A 25,486-nucleotide genomic window follows, 5' to 3' on the forward strand; every position below is an offset into this window, starting at 1 on the left:
CATAAAACTCATTCCTATGTATAGCAAGCCACCCTTAAAATAGTTTGTGTAGGTGTTTTGGAGAAATTTTATTAAATTGGTCTTATGCAAACTAGAGGAAATGGCTTCTAGTGATTTCCAAAGGGTCAAAGAGTCTTCCTTAATATTTATTTGAACACTAGCCATTTGCAATTCAAACCAAAGTTCCACATTCAAGCTGAAATATACACATGCTATACCTGGCTCATTGAACAAAATATACAGTGTGTATCTATAGTTATCTATATTTCTATCTCTATATACCCATATGTTTATATAGAGAAGGCTGTGTAGGGATAGGGCATATACTCTGAACCAATGATTTATATTAATATAGGAAACTCCATGGTGAGGGACTTCCTCTACAAAAACAGGATGGCATCTTCACTAGAACTTAGGTAGTTTCTTAGAGCATTAAGGGGTTAAGTGACTTAGCTGATTCAGGGTTACACAGCCAGTAAGCATCAAAGGCACTCTGTCTTCCTGGCTGGCTCTCTAGCCACTACATCATGCTGAGTTTTAGTACATTCATACATATACATATACATATGTATATATATATATCTTTTTAAAAGTATCTTAAAAACAAATGACAAGGAAACAAATTTTACTTCTACTTTTGCTTCCTCTACTCTACAATCACTTGACCAGACTATGAGGCTGGTCACTGAACTATCAGATCTGAATCACTTTTTATATCCAATCTGTTGTTTCGTGCTAAGATGTCAATATGGCAGAAAGAAAATGAGCTCACAAATGATTTAGTGCACCAAAATGATACTTTCTGGGAAAATAACCAAGAAAACAAAAAAGTCAATTGAAATAGTATATCTTATAAAAAAATCAAGTTGGGGAGGTGTGGGTCCTCAATAATATTGTGCTAAGTTTTTTATTACTTGAAGCAGTCTTTCAGCATCAGCTTGATGGCCATTTGCCAGGGAAAGTACAGAGGGGATTCCTTCTCAGGTACAGGTTGGATTCAATAGTCTCTGAAGTCCCATTCAGTTCTGAGATGTTGTGATTCATTTGAATTAATGACTAAGTGCTATACTGTAAAGGATTAAAATTTGCAAATTACAACATGATTAAGCTTTGACCAAGGTGACTGCAACAATCAAACACCCTCCACGGAATAATGCAAAATCCACTTGCAACATCACTGGGCTGTATTCCAATGGCTATAAGTGCTTTATGGTGGTTCATGTGAACACCTTTTACACTCATCTACATTAGTTAAAGGGTGGTATTTATAAAGCATTTGCAGGATTCTCAGTGGATTAAAATAGAAAATACATTCTCAGGTGCAAGGAAACTGAATCGTGATGTGGTTACAAACATGAGTTAGTATGGTATACCTGCAAGTGCTACTCTGAAAAATCACAGAGTTACAGAGAAAATCAAAACATTTTCCTATCCCAGTTCATCAATCTAGAGCTATAGTTTTTTGGCATCATTCAGAACTTTAAATCTGTTTCTGGATTCAGGAAGTTTAAGAAGAATGTACAAATGCCAACAGGGCTAGCCTGGCTACAGAGAAGAATCTACAAGTTACCTCTGGAGCTTCTGCCCTGGAAACTTGAGTTTTACCCTAGCTCTCCAGTTGATCTACAGAAAGTCAAGTGGTCACTATTTCGGAAATTAATTAAATATTTAACAACAAATGGAGAATTAAGCTATATTAAAAATTAAGTGATCATGGGTTTATCATTACCACAGAAGAAAGAATGAAAAATAATACACTTAATTGAAAGTCAGACTTACAGAATTAATTGAATTTGAGGATCAATAAAAAAGATAATGGAAAGATATTTTGGAACATTACTCCCTGGAAATTATAGGTGCAAAGATAAAGAGCTGAAAGGGACCTGAGAGGCGATTTCTTCCTCATTTTATAGTTGAGAAAACCAAAGCCAAGGGAGCTGAAGCAAAGCCACCTTTAACCAAGGTCAGATAGGTACCTGTGTCAGAGATAGTTCTGAACCTGGTTCTCTGACTCTGGACGAGGCTGCTCTTTAGGCATATGTAGCTTAAAGTTTATAGCTTACCTGGAAGGTACAGTTCAAACTGGATGCAATGATTTAAGACTATTCTATGGTCTTAATGGTCCCACATAGTCCCTATAACTCTACAAATGAGATTCCAGAGAACCCCTGGATGATGTTTGATCCAAACAATTCCTGGCTGTGGACCATGGTGGCTTTGGATTACTCAAGAGGAAAGATTTAATCAAGTATAATTGAGTGGTATCAAACTTCGGCCCCACTGCACATGGCCTGCAAAACTATTACAGTATAATTGAGAAATGTTCTACAAAAGAAATAAAAATATAACATACATAATGTTAATATGTGATTTTCTAAGTCCAGAAGCACCCTGAAGGGATCTATTTCTATTTGTTTGCCACCACTGGTATAATCTACCTAGGAACACCTTTAGAGGTGACAGTGGTGATTTGAGGGAAGGGGTGGAGTGATATTGGTTAGAAACCCTCTGTGTCATTAAGGGGACAAGCGGATGTTTCTCTGGAGCTCTGGAAACAACTTCAGTAGACAGCAGGTTTCAGGCCTGTCATGGTTCTGACTTCCAGAAAGACTAATACTGTCCTAAGATATCAATGAAGTATGTAGTTATCCAAAGGCTAGCCTAGGACTCTGGGTGACTGGGTAACCAATAGCTACCTGGACATAATCTAGAGGTTGTCTCGTTCCTAGAAGTGTCAGATTTGCAGGTTTCCTTTTGTATAATTATAAAATGTCGTGACTATGATAATACCTGTAACCGCACTATAATTATATGTGGCATGGCTTAATAAACTGAATCTGAACTGCCAAAATCAATATCTAGTTAGATGAAAGAATAAAAATGAAAAGGGCAAGATGCACAATTAAAAAATTTCAACTTGATCTATTGGAATAGCCTACTTGGATACAGATAAACATATAAGCATCAAGACAGATCATTAACATATCCTAAACAGGGTTAACCAATGTAAATCAATGGGCATGGCAGAGGCCAAAACTGCCTAGAAACCACTTTAACTAGCAAACACGATGTCCTTGACAAGCAGAATGTATACAGGCAACGCTAGTTTAGAATGTAAACTCATTTGGAAAAGCTTCTTGAGAATGATGGGGAAGATTATGATAGAATCCATCATAAAACAGTGAGAAACAGTGGCGTTTAAATTTACCAACAGTTTAGTCAAAGACCCAATTAAATCAGATCATAATTAGTGAACAAAGATGTATTAAACGTTTACTCTTGTACAACTCACTTGGAATGCACACAATCCCTGATCTCAAGGAGCTCATATTTTAATAGAGGAGACAACATACAAGTATCTTTGTATAGTCAAGATAAATGCATTGTAAATGGGAGATGACCTCAGGGAAGGTGCTGTCAGTAAAGAGTCTGGGAAAGATCTCCTACAGAAAGTGAGATTTGGCAGCCAGATGGTCAACCAGTAGAGCTCATCCATCAATATAAATCCCTTGGCAAGATACTAATAAGGACAATGAACTATTAGGCCTAGATTTGAAGAAGGTGAGCACTTTCGGGGACTCTGGATTTTTCTCTGAAACACAGATCCAACTTCTTAAAAATACTATTCTTCATCTGATGATCTAAATGGCTACAAATAACATAATGCTAAAGGGTTCCAAAAATTAATGAAAACAATGGGAACGAGCCATATGGGCTTACTTCTGCTGTGGCACAAAACTAATAAAGAACTAATAAAGAATATCAGAAGTGGAGTTAAAGATATCATCAAAGACATACAATCAGAAAATGATGGGGGGCCAGTCAGGTAGCAAAGAGATGCATGGCCCATGTTTTTCTTAAGTGCCTACATCATGTCAAGAGAATTTGAGCAAGTCCAGGAGTTATCCTCTTGCCTAATATCATACAGGTACAGTAAAGGGATAGATAGCTAGATGGAGCCCCGTAGAGGATTTAGGAACGAACATGAAGAGAGCCCCAGAGGACAGGTTGTAATGTGCACTGGTACAGGGAGTGCACACAGAAATTCAATTTAAGGTTTGTTGGAATACTGTCTCTTCCAGCTTTCAATAGTGATTCTAAACACATTCATTAAATTGATAGGGGAGTCCCAGTGGACGGAAGAAGACTGGACACCTGGGGTCAGAGGGCACCAAAAGGGAGAGCACCCTCATAGGAAATGCAGAAAGGAGGCTTTCAACACAAAATATTGCCTCCTTTCTTTTGTCGAGGGATAACCCTACTGAAAAGGACGAATAGATTTTACAGGGGCCACATAAGCTAGAAAACCTCATAAAACTACAAAATACCTCTGATGGGGTGAGATGCTTCAAGATTCACCCTGAAACTAGTGAGAGTGAAAGAGTTAACTGCATGAAACTGAAATCGGCACATCCCTAAGATAGGTTAATAAGCTGAAAGAATCAGCCCCAAATAGTTAGGAAAGTTGCTAACTGTAGCAGCTAAACTGATTCCTTCACATCGAAGCTTTCACCTGTGAAAATCTGAATTCAACTCAATTAGTTATAGCTATGTTTAGGTGACTTTTGCATTGACCTGTGGGAAAGTTTCTAGGAAAATAAAAATATACCCAAATCAGTCTTCTGCTGTGAGGTAGTGAGGTGTGCAAGAAAAAAAAAAGCCCAAAGAATTAGATTTGCAATTAAAAAACCTAGGGTTCAGTCCTGGATCTATGACTTTTTGCACATGTTGTGATCTTAGGTAACCCCCATTTTTCTCATTGGTAAAATGAAGGGATGGAATGAAATTTCCAGCTCTAACGTCTTCCAGCTCGAACTCTGGTGATTCATGGCTTTGGCTTCTGCAGGAAGTCTGTAAGTCTGGGGAATGTTCGGCATCTCTGAGTCAGTTAATCCATTTAACATCTTCAACCTATCTCACAAGAAAATCGGAATGATTGTCAAAATCCCAATCACAGAGGTTGGCTTCTCTGACTAACTTTATATTTATGTCAATCTTTAGTTAACCCCTGGATTGCTGGTGGGAAAGCAAAATTGTTTACTGGCAATGTTAGAGCTACATAACAATGAGATTACATTATAGAATTTGTGAATAGGCTGTTGCAGGGACAATTGGGTGATCTGAGATGTCTGTAAGGACTGTTACCCTCCTCCATGTCTCTTTCTGATACAACTCTGCTAGAAAGCCACACTCTCAAAATACTTTGGGCCCCTAGCTTGATCTCTTATAGCAAACCTCTGTGGCAAGGCAAACTTTTCTATTACAACATGATTCTTTTGTAACATTACTGTACTTCAAAGGACTTTTTCACACTTGGTCAAAGAAGTATATCCTTAATCTGGAGTCCATGAACAGATTCCAGGGGGTCTATGATCTTGGATAGGAAAAATTACATTTTATTTTCATTAATATCTAATTGAAATTTAACTGGAATTTAGCCTTTTTTTCAATTATTTAAAAGCATGGTTCTGAGAATAGGTCCACAGACTTCACCAGACTGGTAGACGAATGAGCCTGTGACACAAAATGATTATGGAGCCCTGATCTAAGGCCCATGAGATTGACTGATTGGGCTTCTTGAAATAGGATGCACTTGAGTAAATCAGTGAGCCCACCCTAATAACGAGAAAAAAGAGCAGATATGAGAACAAAATATTCACACGTAAGTAAATATTTTAGTGAGGACAATGTTCAGGGCAAAACCAACCTTGGTCAGATCTTTTGGTAAGAATCCTAGGTCAACACTGAGTATTTCTCTATTTTTGAAATTGATGCTGCCTTTCCAAGTTTCACTAATTTCACTAATTTACTAAGGTGATGCAAATATTCCACTCTGTTAATTCAAAATTTCCATTTACTTCAAGTGGTGAATCTTAATCATCTCACTAAAGGTCAGTGTCTGAATCCGGGGCTCTTCCTACGTGCACAGACCTCCTACTCTTCTGTGTTTGCATCACAGAGAATCCTGTTTCCTTCTGCTCAGTCCTTTTTTCTAGTACTGCACCTCCCTTTTTGACCTCTGATTTAGCAGTCAGTATCCAAAGGCAACTGAGATTACAGAGCTGCTTCTTGGCTACACTGGAAGCCTCATTGCCCACACAGTGGCCTCCGTTCGAGGTTGCCTTATTATTTGGGGGCACTGGTGACACAGTCATGTGTGACTTCTCCCAGATGGTAGACTGCTGAAAATAGTGTTGATGTATTTAAAATTATACATAATGGCGCAGTAGAAAGAACAGTGGCCCATGAGTTGGGAGACTTGGGTTTAAAGACAAGAAGAGAAAGGAGCCATGTAGCCAAGAATAAGGAATGGCGAAATACTCTGAGGCTACTTCATCATCCGTGAAATAGGGATGATGACCCTTGGATGACTTAACACTAAGTTACTCAATAAGTCAGTTAAAAACACTCATTATTCCTCTATTAAATAAAGAGCAGCACTGTACTAAGTGCTAGGGACATAAAGACATCTGCAACAGTCCTTGCCCGAGAAGATCATATATTGTACTGGTAGGGGGGAGGTATGGGGAGAGGAATGGGTCCAAAGACAGATAAAATAGCAAACACGGGCAAGCAAATACTCACAAGAAAAGTTTTTAAGGCCTTACAGGACTATATAAATGAGGATCATTAGGACTTGTAATTCAAAATTATTGAGCACATACCATATGCAGCAAAGCTGGGCTAGGATTGTGGGAGATTAGAGGTATAGGGTACATGGCTCCTGCCTTTAAGGGATCAATAGTCTAGTTTGAACTAAGGTCTTGTTGAATTTGTCCTTAAAACATGGTTATGATCTGTTTCCATTCCTTTTAGGTATAGTGTTTATTAACAAGTGCTGCTGTTCTGGTATAGACCGAGATGCTGGTAACCACAAACCCTTTCAGAACATAATCCACAGCAAAGAACACTTGATGAGCGTGAACTTCAGGACAAGTAAGTGATGAGGCAACTGGACCAACAGGTTGAAATTGCCAGCCAGTTTCAAATATCAAGCAACTGGGAATTCTTCTTGGGAGGGGAAAACTGAAGATAAGATAATAGGTTGAAAGAAGGTTAGCCTTGGAGGGTGAAAGTATCAGTTCTTATCTGGATACTGCCACATACCTTAAGTTGCAAGCAACTTAGCTACTCCAGCTAAACATTTCCTCTTTGGTAAAACCAAGGTATTGGACTAGCTCGAACATCTTCAGGACCGAGCTTGCAAACTTAATCCTTGAAAGTTACATTAAATAGTATATCACTAAATGTCAATCATGTCTCCTTTCATAGATGAGAGACTTGGTTTACTAGCAACTCATGAAAATAGGTCTGTTGAGAAAATGCTAGCCCCTAGATTGCCTTGTAGGCAAAGATAATGTGTACCCTTTTAGATGTATGAAATTAAACCAGTGCTGAGTGAAATAAATGAGAGCACTGGGTTAAGGAGATATAAAATTAAGAAAAGAAAAATTGTATAGTTCCATTCTTAGTATATCTACTATTGTTTCCGAGACAGACTTTTCTTTCCTCCTGTTGGGATAGAAATTCCAATACTGTTTTTGTTACTATTGCTGTCATTTCCAAGGGAAAAAAACCATTCTTTTGTCATTTCAGGCAAGAGACAAATTCACCTTCAACTAACTTAACATCTTACTACAGATCACCCAGGTATCATTTTCCACATTGAAAACAATCAAGGGTCAGTTCGAAAGCATACGATGATATTTCAAAATGTCTCTGCTAACTTTGAAAGGTAGTGTTCCTTAGTTGTATGCCTTGTCCTTGATAAACAACTCCACTCCAACAGGGCTGAGCTCCTGAGAGGAAAGAAAGATCAAGGGGCATGACAGTGTCCTTTTTTTTTTTTTTTTTTAACCTCTTTCTTTCAAGGACACAGAAGTTTGTCTTTGGGTCAGCCTAACATCCTAGCTAACAAAACATTTACAAAACCACAAAGATTTGGGTTTACTCATTATTTTTGTCCGCGATTCAATTATCTAATTGAATTAAGAGTTTTAACATATATGCCAAGCCTCTAATCTTGCAACTTTCCCAAACATAAGGAAAACTCTTTTTTAGTTCTCTGCTTCCTCTTCAAGGTCAAACATTGATATTTTAAAATATTTTTTCATTATAGCAATGCAGTGAGAACCCAGTGGTCTTTCATGTGACTAGGTATCATATCAAGGTGTCAAGAAATTATATTTTATCTTCAATCTGGTTGAATTTTTTCCATCAATCAAAATTTGATATTGAATGTGACAGTGCAAAGATGGGAATTGACTAACTCAGTCTCCCCACCCCACTTAATATAACTACCAAGGTGCTCCAATTCTTATACCTTTATAAGTTGAGCACTCATTTATTGACTCAAACAATTAAGCAGAGACATTAAAATAGGTGCAAAAAGCACTGTCAATTTTGAAGGAGTGAAAGCCAATGGATGAAATGAAATGATTCTGCATAGGAAGTGTATTAGGATTGGCTAGAGAGATTTTGTCACATCCTGTGGTTTGTTTTGTTTTGTTTTGTTTTTTGATCTGCTCTTGCTCTATGCAAGCAGGTTTGGAATTTAGTGTTCAAGTGGCAAACCAGCTTAGTGGTGGAAGTTGTTCCAACCAATCCTCCAAGAGGAAATGAAGAAATGGATCATGGAGAAGGACAAAGAGGAGGAACGGGAGTGGTGGTGAGATAGAGAGCAGAGTTTCTTTCTCTTGCCTCCTTCTCCTGGGTCAGGAATTGTGAAAGAGCAGAGGATTCTAAATTTCCCATAGGTGTCCTAGTAATGTTCTTGGAACATCTGATGGCAATGCTTGAATAGGGAGTCAAAGACAAACTAAACTCCCTAAGGGAAGACAACTTTAAGATTCAAAAAGGGCCCCCAAAGAAAGGTACAACATCTGTAGAGAAAAATTTCATTTGGACTCCAGAAGGGGAGAAATGCTTTCTATCCAACCAGGAACTGTGAATGACCTCTATCATATATGCTCTATGTCTGTAAGCTTGAGCCCAGCTTCCCTTGCATTCTATATATACTTGTGTATAGCACAGACTTTTTGTGAGATGTTTTGTATCAATCGTTTTTACTGTACTACCTTAGTAAATGCATATTTCTAAAAGCTAATTAAGTCTGGCTGGCTAAATGATAACTGAACTGAAAACCAATAAGGGAGCACCCTCGTGGGAGCTCAGGGGTCATAACACTAAAAATCAAATCCCAACCCCTCAAAGTTATTCTTCAAACCTGAAGAGAGAATTAGCTAGCCAACTTCTAGGGACTCAGCCTGCTACTCCAACTGTGGGTTGGTATAATGAGCCTCAGATCCTGTGCTACATGTGGCTGCCTCATTTGGGGTTAATATTAGGCCCTCTGAATTTGCAGGAATCCATCGGAGAGCTTCTCCACCTGGGGTTTTTCTTATTGGATACTCTAGTTTGGGGGATTCATTAGGATAGAATTAATTTTTTTCTATTTTAGGAGGTAATTGAACAGTTTATTTTCTGGTGTGTTTCTTTATAAGGGATAATTTTTGTTCATCTGGATGCTTGTATACATCTGTTGTATTACTATATCCAGTATGAGGATTGAAATGGAGACCTCTCTGAATTACCACTGTGGACCACTGGCTTGCCACAAAGCTTCTCATTGTATTGATGTCATACTATATCAGTTAGTCTTCCATTGTGGCCATCTTTAATGTAGATTTCTACCTTTTTATTAGTGCATGCTTTCTCTGTGTGCTGCCAAGGTAGCAGAAATAATTCTATCAGCAATATTTATTAAGATCCTATGCTTTGCTCAGCTCTGTGTGGGATGCAAAAGAACAAGAAGATACTGTTGTTGGCCATTGGAGCTTAAGTTTTACTCGAACAGACAAAACCAACATATTCTAGTCAGAATGATATTCTGGTGCTAAAGTGTGGGCTCTGAATAGAGGAGGGAGCTGGATTGACCCCCCACTTCTCAACGAAACAAAGGCCCATCTTTCTAACACCTTCATTCTTCTAGCGATACTCTTTAGCTGCCAGTTACGGAGTGGTCGGCTCCAAATAAATCAAATTGAGAATCATGCAATGGGTGACACAGAGGCACATGATGAGTGTGGATACACTATAGCATGGATAGCCCCATGGGTTCCATTAGTATCTATCCAATGACAGGAGAATAGAGGAAAGCCCCCAGCACAATGGGTACAGAATCTGTGGGGGATTTGTTGCAGGACACACATAATCTGGTACCAGATAAGGAGAGGATATGGACAGGCTTCACTGCCCCCATTGATAAGATCATATTATTTGGCAGAATACTGGCGTAAATAAATTATGAGGCAGTGACTCTTTGGTGCAATAAGAATCAAGGACCCAGTGCGGATCGAAAGACTTTGGGGATTTTAGCTTTGTGTAGCAGCAAAAATATGAGGTGGACTCATGACTTGGATAAGTTGAGGGATGAGGAGTAGGCATTTAGTGTGAGCAAAGGTGTGACCTAGTGGACCTGTGATACTAGAATGGAAGCTATGTGTTGGGGAAGAGAAAGAACCCCAGTTTTATAGGTAGAAAGAGATCCCCTAGAGCACAGAAGGCCTTGAAAGCCAGACAGAGGAGCTTACTTTCAAGGATAAACAATGACACGTTTGATGAGCAGCTCTCAGAGTCCCTCACAATCCTTAAGCACTAGCAGGAATGCAGCCAGAGTCCTTTGCTAGTTGCTGCAAAATCCTGGGATTGTGGTTTGAAATCAGGCCATGGGGCAGAGCCTCCAAAGTGGCCACTTCTCAAGTAGTGTGGGATAGAGAGCACTTGGGCCTTCCAGCTACCCTCATTAATCTACTTTAGGCAATCTGGTCTTTGGCAGCTCTTAGGGTAAGGCCATAAGATCAGGGAGGCTCATCAGAGCTGGATGTTGCCAAGGCTGGAGAACAGCCCCAAATGGAAGGCACCCTCTCCCCATCTTTAAAAGATGGATACAAAGCTACAACAAAAGTATATGAAATATGTCCTCGGACTTGCTATCAAGGAGTTTGCCTGTTCGCCCAATAGAAATAACAAGTTCATTTTATCCCCAGGAAAAGAACGATCATTACCATAATTGTAATGGAAAATTGTTTCCATTACATTGTCCCATCACGGGATACACTAATCGTTTTGCGTAAGTGACGTTTGTTAATTCAGAATATACACTAAAATTCATATTATGAGAAACACACAAATTGGGTGGCAGAAAGAAATAAGGAAGAGACACCTTGTTGTTTAAGATGCTATAAAAATCAAAGGGCAGGAAAGAAACCCTGCTGTTAAGTTAATAAAAGAACAAAGAAATGTAGTTTGAGCACTTAAACTTGTTTCACTACCTAAGATCAAATTTACCTGGCAACTCTCAATCTCAAAATTGGTTTCTTGTTGCCAGATTCCTTCTGTGTTCTGAGAAAATGGTAACTACCCCTTTCTCAAAGAATCGGAGGAGAATCCACATGGTCCATATTTCAGCCATTTACTTACTGACATGGAAACACTTGATACTTTTCTTTTTGCCCCAGTGGAACCAGGACTGAATCAGTTCCACACAGAGACAAACTGGCAGTGACTGTCCTGGCATGTGATTTTTGTGAAGGACTAGAAAGGCAGCTTTATTGCTTGGAATAAAATAGATGAACTGTGCTCTCTAAATGAAAACTATTGACCGAGTTGAAAAGAAACTATGTTATAGTAGGTCTTGCTACTTCTTGGACATTGACTGTGACAAGAGTACTGCTATTTCTTGAGTATTATATGTTAAATGAAGATGAATAACATCTTGGAAGATGGTTCTATCATTTCCAAATATTATTTGTAAGAAATTATTTCTATTGTATGAATTCTCCACCTCTCATCCAACATGAAGTCAATTAGAAAGGCAGTTTGAATTTATTTTTGGCTTTTTAAAAAGCATTTGACCAAGATAGAATTCAAGAAAACATAAAAAGTGGATATTTTTTCAAATTCTCTAATGCAATATCTATATACAATCTTTAGACTTATGCTCTTTAACCAAAAATTACAGGGTACCTCTGAGCAAACAAATTCAATTCCCTTGAGAATATGAACCATTTGTTCCTGTGATGGTATAGTAGAAACTGGAGTAGTTACACAAACAGAGCATGCTACTTTACCTGTCAGAATCTCCACGGATGTTGTCTCCACCTCTCTGCAAAAAAGAGAGAGAGAGAGAGAGAGTGAAGTTCATGGCTAGTATTCAAGCTATCTTGGAGCTCTGAATGAGAAACCTTTACTTCCTGACCAATGGGAGGACACAAATGATAGATAGGAAAGTAAGGTCATCAAAAAGAGCCTTGGCTTTTACTCTGAGGGGATGTATCCAAAAACACATCAAAACAATTGAAGAACAAATAAATGCGTTCTCAGAGGAGGGTGCTATTTAAAGTAAACTTCTGTACATCTCAAAGAATATTAAAAAAGCTGAATATACTTCAAATGAAATAGATAAGTTTCTGTTTAAACAAGTAAGTTTGATTTACATGTTATTAAGAGACTTTCATATGCCATTTATATTTCCATTTAGTTGGGTGGGGAACAGAGAAATTCCTCAAAAGATTGTTTTTAGCTTTATGTGACATTACCCATCTTCAGATTCAGACTATAAGTAAATGAGTTGTTGACAAGTGTGCATTAATTTTGACATAATTTAAACAATCCAGGGCTATACGTTTTTGTTGTTGTAACCTAATTTTAAGCTCTTCAAACACATTTATTGGCTTGGGACTTGCTAATACCACTTCCTCTGACAAAGTCTGTGTCTGTATGACAACAAAAGATTAAGACAAAATTAAAGAAATTCACTCCATCACCCAATATTTTGTTCCCACAATGCTAAACATTCAAGCATTTAGAAACAAGTAGATGATAGAAGAAAAAATTTTACTTGCAATCCAAATGTTTTAGTTTTACATGGACATGACTATTATGGACATTACAAGGTATACCAATTTACAACAAATATGTAGATGGACAATTCTTGTAGAAAATACTCATTTAACAAATTATTTTAGGATGTGAATATCAAATTTCAGAGACTTGATAATACAAAAGCTCATGTGAAGCAGAGCAGCAATAATATTGATAGTGGTAGAACTTCTCTGATGTATTTTTAGACACCACGAGGGATCCATGCATGCAACAATGGAAGCCACAGTTTGCAAAAGCATCATCCATCCAGATTCTGGGATCTCTAAAATGTAACTGAATTCAGTGTTGTGGGCGTTCTCTCTTTTCCTTTATTTATACCAAATCTCAGGCCTCTCATTTGGGAGAGATGAACTCAGTTGGGGTGTCTCATAGCTAAGGGGTCTTCTTTGTTTTTACGTGCTAGTACCATTTGACTTGTTGGACAAATTGCCCATTTTTTCAAGTCCAAAACAAAAGGACTAAGAAATGCCTTAATATTAGAAAGTCTCACTTAGCACAACACTGAATTTCCTGTTCAGATAATGGACATTTTCAAAAACTTTAGAAAAGTTAAGATTTTTTGAGACAAGTTTTCTGGCTTGAACCTAAGCCTATAAATTTAACAAATTCCCAATGGCAGAACTATTAGAATACCAACTCATGCTGCTTTTGGATTACTTTAGACATTTTTCATTACACATTGATTCGAAGTCAAAACCTGACAAACAGTGAATAGGAAATGTTAGTTTTAGTCGAAGAGGTTTTCCACAGACTATATTTAAGTGTTAGAAATAATGAACCATTGGAACAATCCACACTGCATGCTCTACATCTGGCTGAAAGAAAACCTAGGGGGGAAATAAGTGCTATTCCAGGTGATCTCTACATAATAATTGACTAATCATTTGTTTTGTGTACCCAGCTGGAATCCATCCTCTTTCTCTTCACTTTTCTTTTTCCCCAATGCCATAGAACATTGGCTGCTCAGGAGGGATCCAGGACAGCACTAGGTTGAGGTGAAATTTTCCATTACAATGGCCCACCACATTATTGCTGCCAAGCACATGGATTTATATGGCAAACCTACTGACTGAGGATGTACTGTAAGCCATTCTGCTGGGTGCTATGAACTGGGGTGTAGGTGATAGAGGGTTGGATGGGAAATAGTTTCTACCTTCCAGTACCTTATAATCTGGGTGGGGAAATAAATTTTGTACACAAATAATTAACGTCTTGGGCAGTAGGGAGAGGCATGGGATAGTAGTGATGGTGCCACATTTGGCATCAGAGAAACTGGTTTCGAATCCCCAGTCCATAATGCTACCTGTGTGATTAATCTTAGACAAATTACTGAATTGGGTCTCAGTTTCCTTATTTATAAGCACCTCTAAGGTCACTTCTGGGTTTAAGTCTGTGATCCCGAGTTCAGAGGAGTGAATAGTCACTTTTGATCAGAATAATGAGTTGTCTTCCTGCAAGAGGTGGGATTTGGGACACACTTTAAATGATGGCTGAGGATTTTGATAGGAAGGAGTGGGAATGAAAGAGGTCATCCAGGGAGAAGAAGGCTTGATGACCAAGATGGCTGAAATTCAAGCACTGAAGGCAATCTCTCTTTTCTGTCAAGGCCCTTGTATGTGAATACACTTGGATTTCATATATTTGAATGACAAGTTCAGAAGTATGTCTCAGACATCTAGGATGACTCAGTGGCTACTAAGAACTCTTGGCCCAGTGGGCATCTAATATGTGACCAGGTCAAGTATATTCAAACACATTGAAGTCATACAATGTTTAAATAGGATGGGCCTCCATTATTGTCTAAAAACTGCTACTTTTACAGAATTTTTCCTTGAAATCTGAGGTGGCTTGAGAATCTGGTCCCCTATGTGAGGTCTATTCCAATTGCCTATAGGGAGAAGTAAGGAGTCGGAGTCACCAGAGTTTGCCAAGGGACAAGAGCTGCGTGGGATATGGAAACAAGATTGTCTTTGCTTTTGCTTTTGTTCTTTCCTCTTGTTTTTGGTAGGCTTGGAGGAAGGAAAGAAGAGAGAGGGAAAGAAGGAGAGCAAAAGGAGAAAGCCCTTATTTTTAATCCCATTTTTTTCTTTTTTTTTTTTTTTTAATATTCCACTGCAGAGGCTTTCCATTTGGCATAACAACTTGGCAAATGAGTAACTTGATCAGTGCTTTTGTACAATATGTGTATTTCAAAGGTCATATTAGTCATTCAAGCAAATGATATCTAAAATTTTGTATGCCTCATTTTTTTTTAATGGATTGATTTGAAAAGCTAACCATTATTAGTTACTCATACGGAATGAGTAAAGTAATGGAGGAGCCACTTACTGCATCAGAATAATGAGCTTCTTTGCACATTTGGAGACATTCTAGAACATTCTAGTTTGTTGTCAAACTCAAATAGATACAGATCTCTAAGGGCCCCATATTGACCTAAAAAGTCACAAATTAGCATTATCTCCATTGTTTTGTATTTATTTCATTAAATACTTCCCAGTTACATTTTAATCTGATTCCAGCCTTACTTAGAAGTGTTATGGGTCTCATGGAGTCTGTAGACTGTGTGTTCAACACCTTTGTTTCATCATTTGACATCAGGTTCACAACCAGAACCATCTGTCGGGTACCTATATTCATGATGCACAGTGTATGGACAACATTTTCCTGTTGACAGTGTGGTAATGTTTCAATAGAAATGATGGGAGTTCTTGCATGAATCACTTTGTCGCAACAGCACAAAACTGAGTTATTTTCCTTAATTTTTCAGCTTTTCTCATTGCAGAGATAGCAAAAAAAAATGAACTATTCACAACTGCTGGATGATTTAGAACACTGGATGGGGTCATGGCCTCTGGTCCCAGCTCTCTAACTTATTAATTACTATGTGACCGGACAAGGTGAGTGACTTTGCCTCACCTGGAAGATGAAACTAAATGAGCTCTAAGATTCCTTCTGCCTCTAACACTCTATGAGTCTAGAAGTATATGGCAGGGCTCGACACAGCCACAGACAGAATTTTAAGGAAGCCTAATAACTGAAGGAAACTACTGAGGAAAAGCAACTTCTTGTCTCCATGGCATTTTCTAGCCATCTTCTGTCAAAATGTCTGATTATTTTTGCTATCTAGAATCATTTATACATAAGACAAGCTGATTACAAAGTCATCTGATATGAGAGCTTCAGCGAGACATGATATGAGAGGTCAATCTATAATACAGACTTCCCTGTTGAAATGTGATACATGGTAAAACCTTGACAAACTGGCATGGTTGTGGAATGATTAGTTTTGTGTATGAGAAAATTATGGAGAACTATGAGTTTACCCTTTGAGAACTGGGACTTCAAAGTGGGGGAAACCCTTCCTCCTCCCAACTCCAAGATGCAGAGAGTAGAAATGTCATGTACCCCTACTTTCCAGAGCTACTGAAATATAAGGCATTGCTTGCTCCCTAAGGGGCAGCTGGGTGGTGCTGCAGTAAATAGAGTATTGGGCTGGAAATCAGCAAGCCTCATCTTCCTGAGTTCAAATCTGACCTCAGACATACTAGCTGTGTGACCCTGGACAGGTCACTTCACCCAGTATCTTCATCTATAAAATGAACTGGAGGAGGAAATGGAAAAAACCTTTCCAGTATCTTTGCCAAGAAAACTCCAAATGGAATCAGGGAGAGCCAGACATGACTGGAACAACAACACCAACAACAACAACAACAACAACAACAACAACCCTTGCTCTCTAAGGAAACTAACACTGAGCTGTGATAGCTTGTCTCTTTTTTCTGGCTGTCATCTTTGTCCTGTCAGTGCTTTCCAGCTCTATTGTTGCCATTGCTGTCCCTTATTCTTTTCCCTCCTCTTATCCCCACTTGGGTTCTGCTTTCTCTGCTTTCTACTGTGCTCTTATTTTCCTAGGGAGTGGCTCACCTCTTATACACATCCCCACCCAACAAGAGTAGCCATTTTTTCTCTCATCAATACCTTATACTTCATAGCACCTTAGGAGGGATCTTCATAGTTCTCAGCTCTTTTCATCACTGTTTTCTGATATGCTATTTCAAGTAAAGGAGTATTTTTGCAATTTTTTTTTGGTTAACCCAGAGCCTAGCACAGTGCCTTGCACACAGTAGAAACTGAATAAATGCTTATTTAATTGGATTGAGTCTAGTCAGCGTGTACTTAGCTTTTTTTTTTTTCCAGATAGAACACTTTTAGAGGGTATGAGGATTCCATAAGGCTGGTCTCCAGATACATTTTTGCCATGTAAGCCAAGAAGCAATACAAAGGCTCATAACTCTTATCCACAAGGATATTATCAATGTCAGTTAGAACAAACTTTTTGGGTTATTTTTTTTTTTTTTTGTGGGAGGGAGTGAGAATAAATATGGTACAATTTTTCTCAAGTTCACTGAATTGGCAAGATTACTGACTTTTAAAATGCCATTAAGGTTCATAAAACAGGCTCACTTTTCACCTCCATTTTCTTTTATTATTTTTAGTGTTTTATATTGATGTTCTTTTCTTCTAAAATCATCAGTTCCTACTGAATTCAATAGAACCTTGCCTTCTAACAAATACGGTCAAGTAAAACAATTCAACATACAGATTATGCCTGAAAATGAATGTTTCATTCGGCACTTATTGTCTACTACCCAAGAGGCAGATGGCATTTTTCACCATCAGCTTTCTAATGTCATGATTTGTTACTGCACTGATGAGAGTTCTGAAATCTTCCACATTGTTTTCTTTTCTTTGATCACTTTTGTATATTTTAAGGGCCCCTCACACGACAGCATCCTCTATGACTAAATAAGAGGTGATATTTATAGCAAGACACATTAAAATAAGGTTTTTTTTTTCTTATACAAGTCCTGTAAAGGCAGAGAGACAAAAGGCAACTATGCCAATTATTTATATATAGGAGAAAGGGATACTCAAGATTACTATTGCTTGTAGAGAACAACCTTGGCCCATGTTTCCCATAAAATCAGTTTATTGTATCACAGATATAAAGAAAAGTATACTTTTAATTCACTTACTCCTACTGTTTTTATAAAGAATTTTTAAAAAAAATAGATGTCAAGGACAAAAACCATAACTGAAATGTCTAATGAGGCTGTATAGACCAGTGTTTGAATGTAGCCCATTGAATGTCTTTTTTCTAACTTGCCTCTGCTATCAGTATCTGTTTCTCACCTACCCTGTTGTGACTATGAAGAGATTTCTTTCTATTGAATTCTACCTTTTTTGACTTGGCTCAGCGTTTCGGCCTGTCAAGATCTTTTTGAATCCTGATTCTGCTGTCCAGTGCTGTTACCTATCCTTTCCAGCTTTATGTCACTGGCAAATATGATAGGTATGCCATCAATGTTTTTATTCTGTTAACTGACCAAAATTTAAAATAATACAGGGCCAGAAGAGATCCTTGGGGTGTTCCTCTGGAGGAAGCCTTCCATGTTGATAAGAAACCATTCATGGCTATCCAGAGTCCAGTCATTCAAGCAGATCCAATCGTACTGTCTTTTGATCCACATCTATTTTTTTCCTCATAAATATAGCTTATCAATTGTTCTGCTAGAATCAATGCAAATCATATCTACAATCTTCCCCAATCTATCATTTTAGAAACTTTGTCAAGAAAGCAAATCATGTTAGACTGGTATAGACTGTTCTTCCTGAAGCCATGCTGGCTCTTCATTAGCACCAGTTCCTTTTTAAGACGTTCCCTAATTGTCATAAGCATTCCAAAAGTTTGCCATAAAACTAGTTCAGGAATACTGGTTTTTACATTGTAGACCATATTTATTTCCCAGCAGATGCCCCTCTTCATTTGTGGAAAATCCTTCTGCTTTTAATTTCTTTCAAAGGCCAGGGACAGTGGCTGATAGCAGTCATATATTACCCTATAGAATAGTTCATCTGGGCTAGATTATATGAACATTACACTCATCAAAGGCAGTTAGGGGCGAACTTCTTTTCCATGGGCAGTGGATCTCTATCAACCAATTCTTTTTTCACTTTTCCAGTCCAAAGAGAAAACAGAAGCAAGAATTGAGTGGCTTTGCCTTCTCCCCACTGGTATTATCACCTCATCTCTTCTGGACAAGGTTCCTAGCTCTTTTGTATCCTCTTTTTTTCCAATGTGACTAAACTTACCTTTTTTGGTACTTTTTATTCCCTTGGGGCTTTCAGATCAGTCTGAATTTGAACATTCCCGAGGCAGTCCTTTTTTGTCCCAAGTTTCATTCAACTAGATTTTATTAAATGCCTATTACATACAAGGTAAGAGGTTTTGAGGATACAAAGACAAAATTTTAAAAAATCTCTTGCACTCAAAGAACTTGCATTCTACTTATATTGCTTTATTTTAGTTTTAAGTCAAAACCTTCTTGGGTTTTTTGGAAGTTTTTCTCCTGGTATCTCTACACCAGGAATCCTCCCCTGTTTAAAACATAAGCAAAACCTAGAAATATAGTAAACAAATCTGAATATGTATATTTCATAATTTGCCTCACAGGCTGAAAATGGACATTATGATCAATCAGAGTTTGACCACCATTTAATATGGTTTCTGTTCATGCCATTTTGGTCACTGTATTTAATATTCTCTTGGTTTTGCTTATATATCTCTTCAATAGTCCATTTGAATCTTCCCATGTTTCTTGGGAATCCTTATATGTATTCTTTCTTCAGGTATAAGGACATTATATTCATATATCTCAATTTGTTCAGCCATTATTCAATTGATGGACAAAAGACTTCTTTCCAGGTTTTGTTTGTTTGTTTGTTTGTTTGTTTTTTTGCTACCACAAAAAGTACTGCTGTGAATGCTTTGGTGTATATGGAATGTTCTATTTTAGACTTCCTTGGGGATATAAATACACCAAAGGAATCATTGGGTCTGAGTTTTCTCATATGATACAAAATTGTTTTCCAAACAGCTGGGCTAATCCTCAACTCTGCCTATAGTGTGTATTCATTTGTTTACCTTCCTATGGCAGTTTTACTTTTGGCTCTTTCCATCTTTCATCATATTGCTCGGAGGGGAGTGGTGAGAAATAATCAAAGTCTATGGGGCTATGGAAAGACAGGCATACTAATATACCACTGGTGCAACCATAAATGGACTCAGTTATCTGGAAACAAAGTCCTACTTTGATGCTTCTTTATGATGTGTGGGTAATCCTGGTTTCTTGAAAGCTAGGCAACGTAGAAAGGCTCTTTTCCTGAAGACCAACTGTGTTACCTACAGAGAGTCATATCACCAGCAAGATGGCTACAAAGAGATGGCATTTTTAAATGACAGAAATCCATGAAACAATAGTCCTTGGTCCCTATGTGGTCTTCTGGAGTGATGGCAGAATGATGGGAAAGGGGACAGAATCACAGTTTCCACACATCAATAAACTTTGATTTGACTACTGATATCTTTACATGAAAAACTTGTCCAGTGACCAATGACAGAACATATAGACATATAGATTAAAGAAGCTGGTTTATCAATCTTGACATTCTTGCTAAATAAAAATCTGAAGAAAAAGGAAGTTACAGTTAAATTGATGGATGACTCAAAGGTATTCCTTGGAAGGGCAAAAAGAGAAGTTAGTAGAGTGGGTCTTAACTTATGCTCAAGAATAACAAGAAGCATTATTTCACAGGATAGTTATCATAAATTACAATGTTAATAATCATTATTTACAAAAAGACTATCATGAAAATAATTACAGTGTAAATACCAACATCATCTGGTAAGGATGAAGCAGTAGAGAAATTCTATTTAGAGTTGATAAGGCCTTTTAAATTAAATGAACCTATATTCTGATATTTGGGGACTTCAAGGCAAAGGTCAGAAAAGTTGAGACTAAGGAGAAACATATGACAAAACATAAATCAAGAAGAACAAAATAAAAGAAGCTAAAGACTTGTAGATATTTTTTAAATCCTCATACCACTATATCACAAATTCTTTCTTTGAAAAAGTAGGGACTAGACATGCTGAGCATCAAATAATATGTTAAAGTGTAAAAATAGATGATATTTTAACATTCAGGAAAGACTTTTTGTTGTCATGGGAGTTATCACAGTGTCAGTTGTCAGTTTATAGTTAGATAATTGACTTGACAGAGCTAAGATCAGAATTACTTTAAAAAAGAATTATGGGAAAGGGATATAGTACTATAATTGAAAAAAATTAACCCTGAACTACTCAAACAAGTACCTGACAATCAAAACTTGGAAATGGACAAAAGGAATGTCCTTGACCCTGAATATAACAATTCCATCCATAAATTAAATCAATTCAAATTCATTGCCACAACAAGATCACCAAAAAACCACAGAAAGCATTTTAGTCAACAAATATCTGACTTCTTTGCCAAATAAAGGGGGAGAGCTGCCAAAGGCAATACCAGATTAGACTAGAAACTCATCTGTAAAGCCTTATGTAGAATGGTAGATGGTTATGAGCAGTATCATCTCATAGAAGGAGACAGAAGTAATGAGAGGTAAAATCAGTTTAAAGAAAGCTTGTCAAAATACCAAACGAAGAAAAGACATTTCAAGGACATTCAAGGATGTAAATGGGAGGATTAAAAATGGATAAAAAAATAGAAAAAATTATTTCTCACAATCATTATGAACGATTTCATGGATGGTGAAACCTCCCCACTTGGATGCTAACATCACTTTATTTAAATAAATTATATAATCTATTATATTACATATTATATAATAGATTAAATAAATTACCTAAGTATTACCTGAAAGAAAGTAGGAGCCATAAAAAAATTGCTTAGGACCTTTCTGTTAGGATTACAAGGTGCTAACTCACTTTGGTTCAGGCCTTTGAAAGGAGTTTGCACCTTTGGACTTCTGGGGGGGGGGGAGTTTACATGTTTAAAAGAGTTTGCACCTTTAAGAGGAGCAAGTTCATTGGTTGAAGTATTTCCCCGCAGGCCTCTGAGTTCTCACTAGCCCAATCTCTGCTAGGGTAAAAGAGAAGGGCAGTCGGGCAAGGAGAGAGTCTATACTGGGAGATTGAGTTTAGATGGCGGTCTGGAAGGAGACCTTTCATTAACTATTTTTGAAAGAATGATCTCTGACTCCCTGTTAGTCAATCAAGCAAGAAGCATTTGCTGAGTGCTAGGAATACAAAAACAAGTAGAAAGATAGTTGTTTCCTTCAAGATACTTACATTCTAATTGGGGAAAATAACATATTAAAAAACCCCAGAAAAGTGGAATGAGGGAAAGTATCTAGCTTGGGGCATGGTAAAGAAGGCCTGAGTACAGCCTGAAGAAGGCTGAGACCTAGCTCATCTGGGTGCCCTCCTCAAATGAAGGAAGAGGCTGGAGGGACAGAAAGTATTTCAGATATGTGAATTCCAAGGCTGGAATAAAGTTTCAGGCAGAAGAACTGGGAAATGGAAAAAGTTTGGAAGATGTACCAACAAAAACACCCCTGTTCAAAGATTCTCTGATAAGAAATATCAGTTGTAGCATAAAACAGTATGCTTGCCAATAATATTTGCCTCCTAGGCTGGAGGAGATCACAGGGCACGGTCCAGGTTTCCAATTTGTCAGTGGACATTGTGCTGATGGCATTAATGTCTATTTATAAATATATTTCTATGTGCTCTCCTCCAATTTAGGCTGAATTCCACACTATTTTTGGATTTCCTTCCACTTTCTAGCACCAAATTCTATAAGGGGTGGAGATTACAGCATTGATGAGGCTAAGTGACTTGCCCAGACAACTCACACACACCTACACACACACACACACACACACACACACACACGGCCAGTACAGTCTTGGGGACAGGACTTGAATCTACCTCATCCCAGCTCTTAGTTTAGCTCCACATTCATCATTCCACATTATTTCTAATCTGGAACATATTAGAAGAAAATGCCATGGCTAACACTGACATCTTTGGAAAATCCTGAACAATTTAGCATAGTTGTTTGAAAAGTTTCAGTCTTTCAAAAATCAAACTAGAAGAAATGTAGCTTTCATTATGGCTATATCCAGGCTGTGTCCCTAGTCCAATGTATTTTTGATTTTAAATAATGGTTTTAATCATACGCAACATGAAAATCAGTAGCAATTTCAATTTAGTTGAAAGTTTAAGGGCCACTAAGAACCTTTTTCATGTAACATGATGAATCGTTTATTGTGCCATAAAGGAGGGTCAGTTGGAATGACAAAAGACATAAAAAGATAAAATCAGGTTGAATTTCTTCTAGAAATAGCATGCACATTAAATCTTATTACAACAAATAGCACTAAAATGAACATCTTTGTATTACTAAAAGATTTTCAGCAATCTGTGATACCACGAAATTTTATTATGGGATTTCATGAGTCCAGACTTAAATAATTTGGAATTTGAAATATTTCACATGCGGGCTGGCCCAAGGTTTACTTATGTGATGTATGAAAAAAATGTCTATGCTGAACAAAGAATGAGTGCCAAGAAAATCAGAAGAAAATAATCTAACCTGCTTAAAAAGAAAATTTTTAGGTATGAAGGGACTCCTTTATATACAATTGAGACATGATGTCTTAGAGGTGGGAGGGATCTTAGAGATTAGTTGGGCCTGCCCTTGGTTTTACAGATCAAAAAACTGAGGCAGTTTTGTGAGTGATGAAATTGCTTGCTCAAGTTCCCACAATGAGTCTGCGGCAGACTGCCTCTAGAACCCAGTGTGCTGATTCCTGGTAAAGAATTCTTCCCATTAAACCACACCTGAAAATTGAGGTGATTATTGCAAGTCATTCTCATTTATTGAGTAGAATAGGTCCCAGAAGACCTACCTGATAATACCTTCCATGCTTGAAAGTAATTAAATTGCATTTCTTTAAAAAAAAAACAAAAACCAAAAACATTCTGTTTTAAGTCAGCGTTTGGCAAATCAGAATGTAAGCCCGACAGTTTGCCATACCTATATACAAAGATCCTAGAAGTTCACCATTATGGGACTTAATGGGCAACCCCATTTCATCATGGCTACTGGAACGTAACTTTTTTTTGTTTGTTTTTTGTTTTCATCTGTCACAAGCAAATGGCTGATGGTTTCTCTTGAACATTCCCATGTTCTCAAGAGTACTGCTTTGACCCTCTATTTGTCTCTCCCCCATATCCTTTCAGCTGGTCCTTTCAGCATGATTGCTCACAAATGTATAATTTGATATAGACTATAATTCAGTAGTCTCTGAGAACAATATACATGGTTTTATAAAGCTCTCTTGGTCTATTCTTCAAGGAACCTGCCATTATAATGCTTTTGCTTAACAAGATAGTTCAACTTCAAAGGCCGGCAAAATTGAGCATAGTAAAGTCCAAAACTGATAAATGACACTAAGGAACAATGGAGGTAGAATTTGTTTCAAATCACTTTCCCCTGACTCTAGGATAAACTTCACAGGAAACGGGCCATTTGTAAGAGATTTGTTTGAATGGTGTATCAAATTTTAGCCTCTAATTTTTACCTTAACAACTCCTACACCCTGACATCAGGAGCCCAATGCCAAGCCACCCAGCTGTAATAGCTTCTGCCATTATGAAATATGACTCCAGGGCAGGGGATTTTCATTAAAAAACAGGTATTTCCCCATCAGAGAGAGTTATGCCAACTTCCTGAATCTTTTCCCATATTCAAACACTAATAAGAGCAATTGATTACATTATACTCTTGGCTTTGCTGTGGCCCCTTCAGATGAAAGTGGGCAATTTTAGGCTTTTTACTTAGGTGAGGACACTGCATCCATTCCGAGGGATGATATGTTATCTCGTGTGATTAAAATTCTAGCAATATATCATGGGAGCCATATTCCTAATTGAGCCTTTTTGCAGAATGTATCTTGATAAAGCACACTTGGAATACTCTTCATTTACCAACGCCACCTACTTGTGTGTGCTGCCTGTAGCTTGGTTGACCAGGCTGAATGATGACATTCTAGGAACATTTTAAGCTCAATATTTTTCATGTCTCCTGGCTGCACAGAAGGTTGTTAAATATTTAGTTCTTGATGGGAGAAGGTAGAGAGGAATATGCACAAAAGTATAGGAATACTATTGTGGCCTTAATCTGAGAGCATCTTGCAGCCACTGGGAAGGGCCTGATGCATGCATTTGCATGTAAAACCAATTTGTGAGGAATTCATGATTCAGGCTCAAGTGTATCCCTTCCAAAGCCCTCAGGTCATCTTCCAGCTGCTGCCTCTACTACTCGTTCCTGTATCCTGAGTTTTTTGGTAACTTCCTTGATCTTACCTTAGAAGAATCCAAGAGGAAAAGGACACTTATCCCTCTGATGTTTTCATCACTATGCAGGCTAGCCCTAGGTAAAAGTGAGCATGCAAAATGTGCCTGTAGTCCTCTTCTCTTTCCACTTTAGTACTATCACACTCAAGAGTCCAGTTTCTTATGCTGTTCTTTGACTGGCTAGATCTTGACAGCATAGAACAGTGGGCTGAATCAAATTAGGTTAAATTTCAAAGACAAATGTAAAGTTGTACTTTATAACTATGAGATGAGAGA

At 37.8% G+C, this 25,486-nt stretch overlaps 1 protein-coding gene across 2 annotated transcripts in view; it reads right to left on the reverse strand.

Moving 5' to 3' along the window:
- LOC141548478 (connector enhancer of kinase suppressor of ras 2-like) overlaps positions 1 to 25,486 on the reverse strand; it is a 555,144-nt gene that overhangs the window by 105,163 nt on the left and 424,495 nt on the right. For both annotated transcript variants that reach the window (XM_074277397.1, XM_074277398.1), the window contains exon 14: positions 12,132 to 12,166. In XM_074277397.1, coding sequence (XP_074133498.1) covers positions 12,132 to 12,166 — 35 coding nt within the window. The remainder of the gene's footprint in view (positions 1 to 12,131; positions 12,167 to 25,486) is intronic.

The sequence above is a fragment of the Sminthopsis crassicaudata genome, chromosome X (genome assembly GCF_048593235.1).
Source record: "Sminthopsis crassicaudata isolate SCR6 chromosome X, ASM4859323v1, whole genome shotgun sequence".
NCBI lineage: Eukaryota > Metazoa > Chordata > Mammalia > Dasyuromorphia > Dasyuridae > Sminthopsis > Sminthopsis crassicaudata.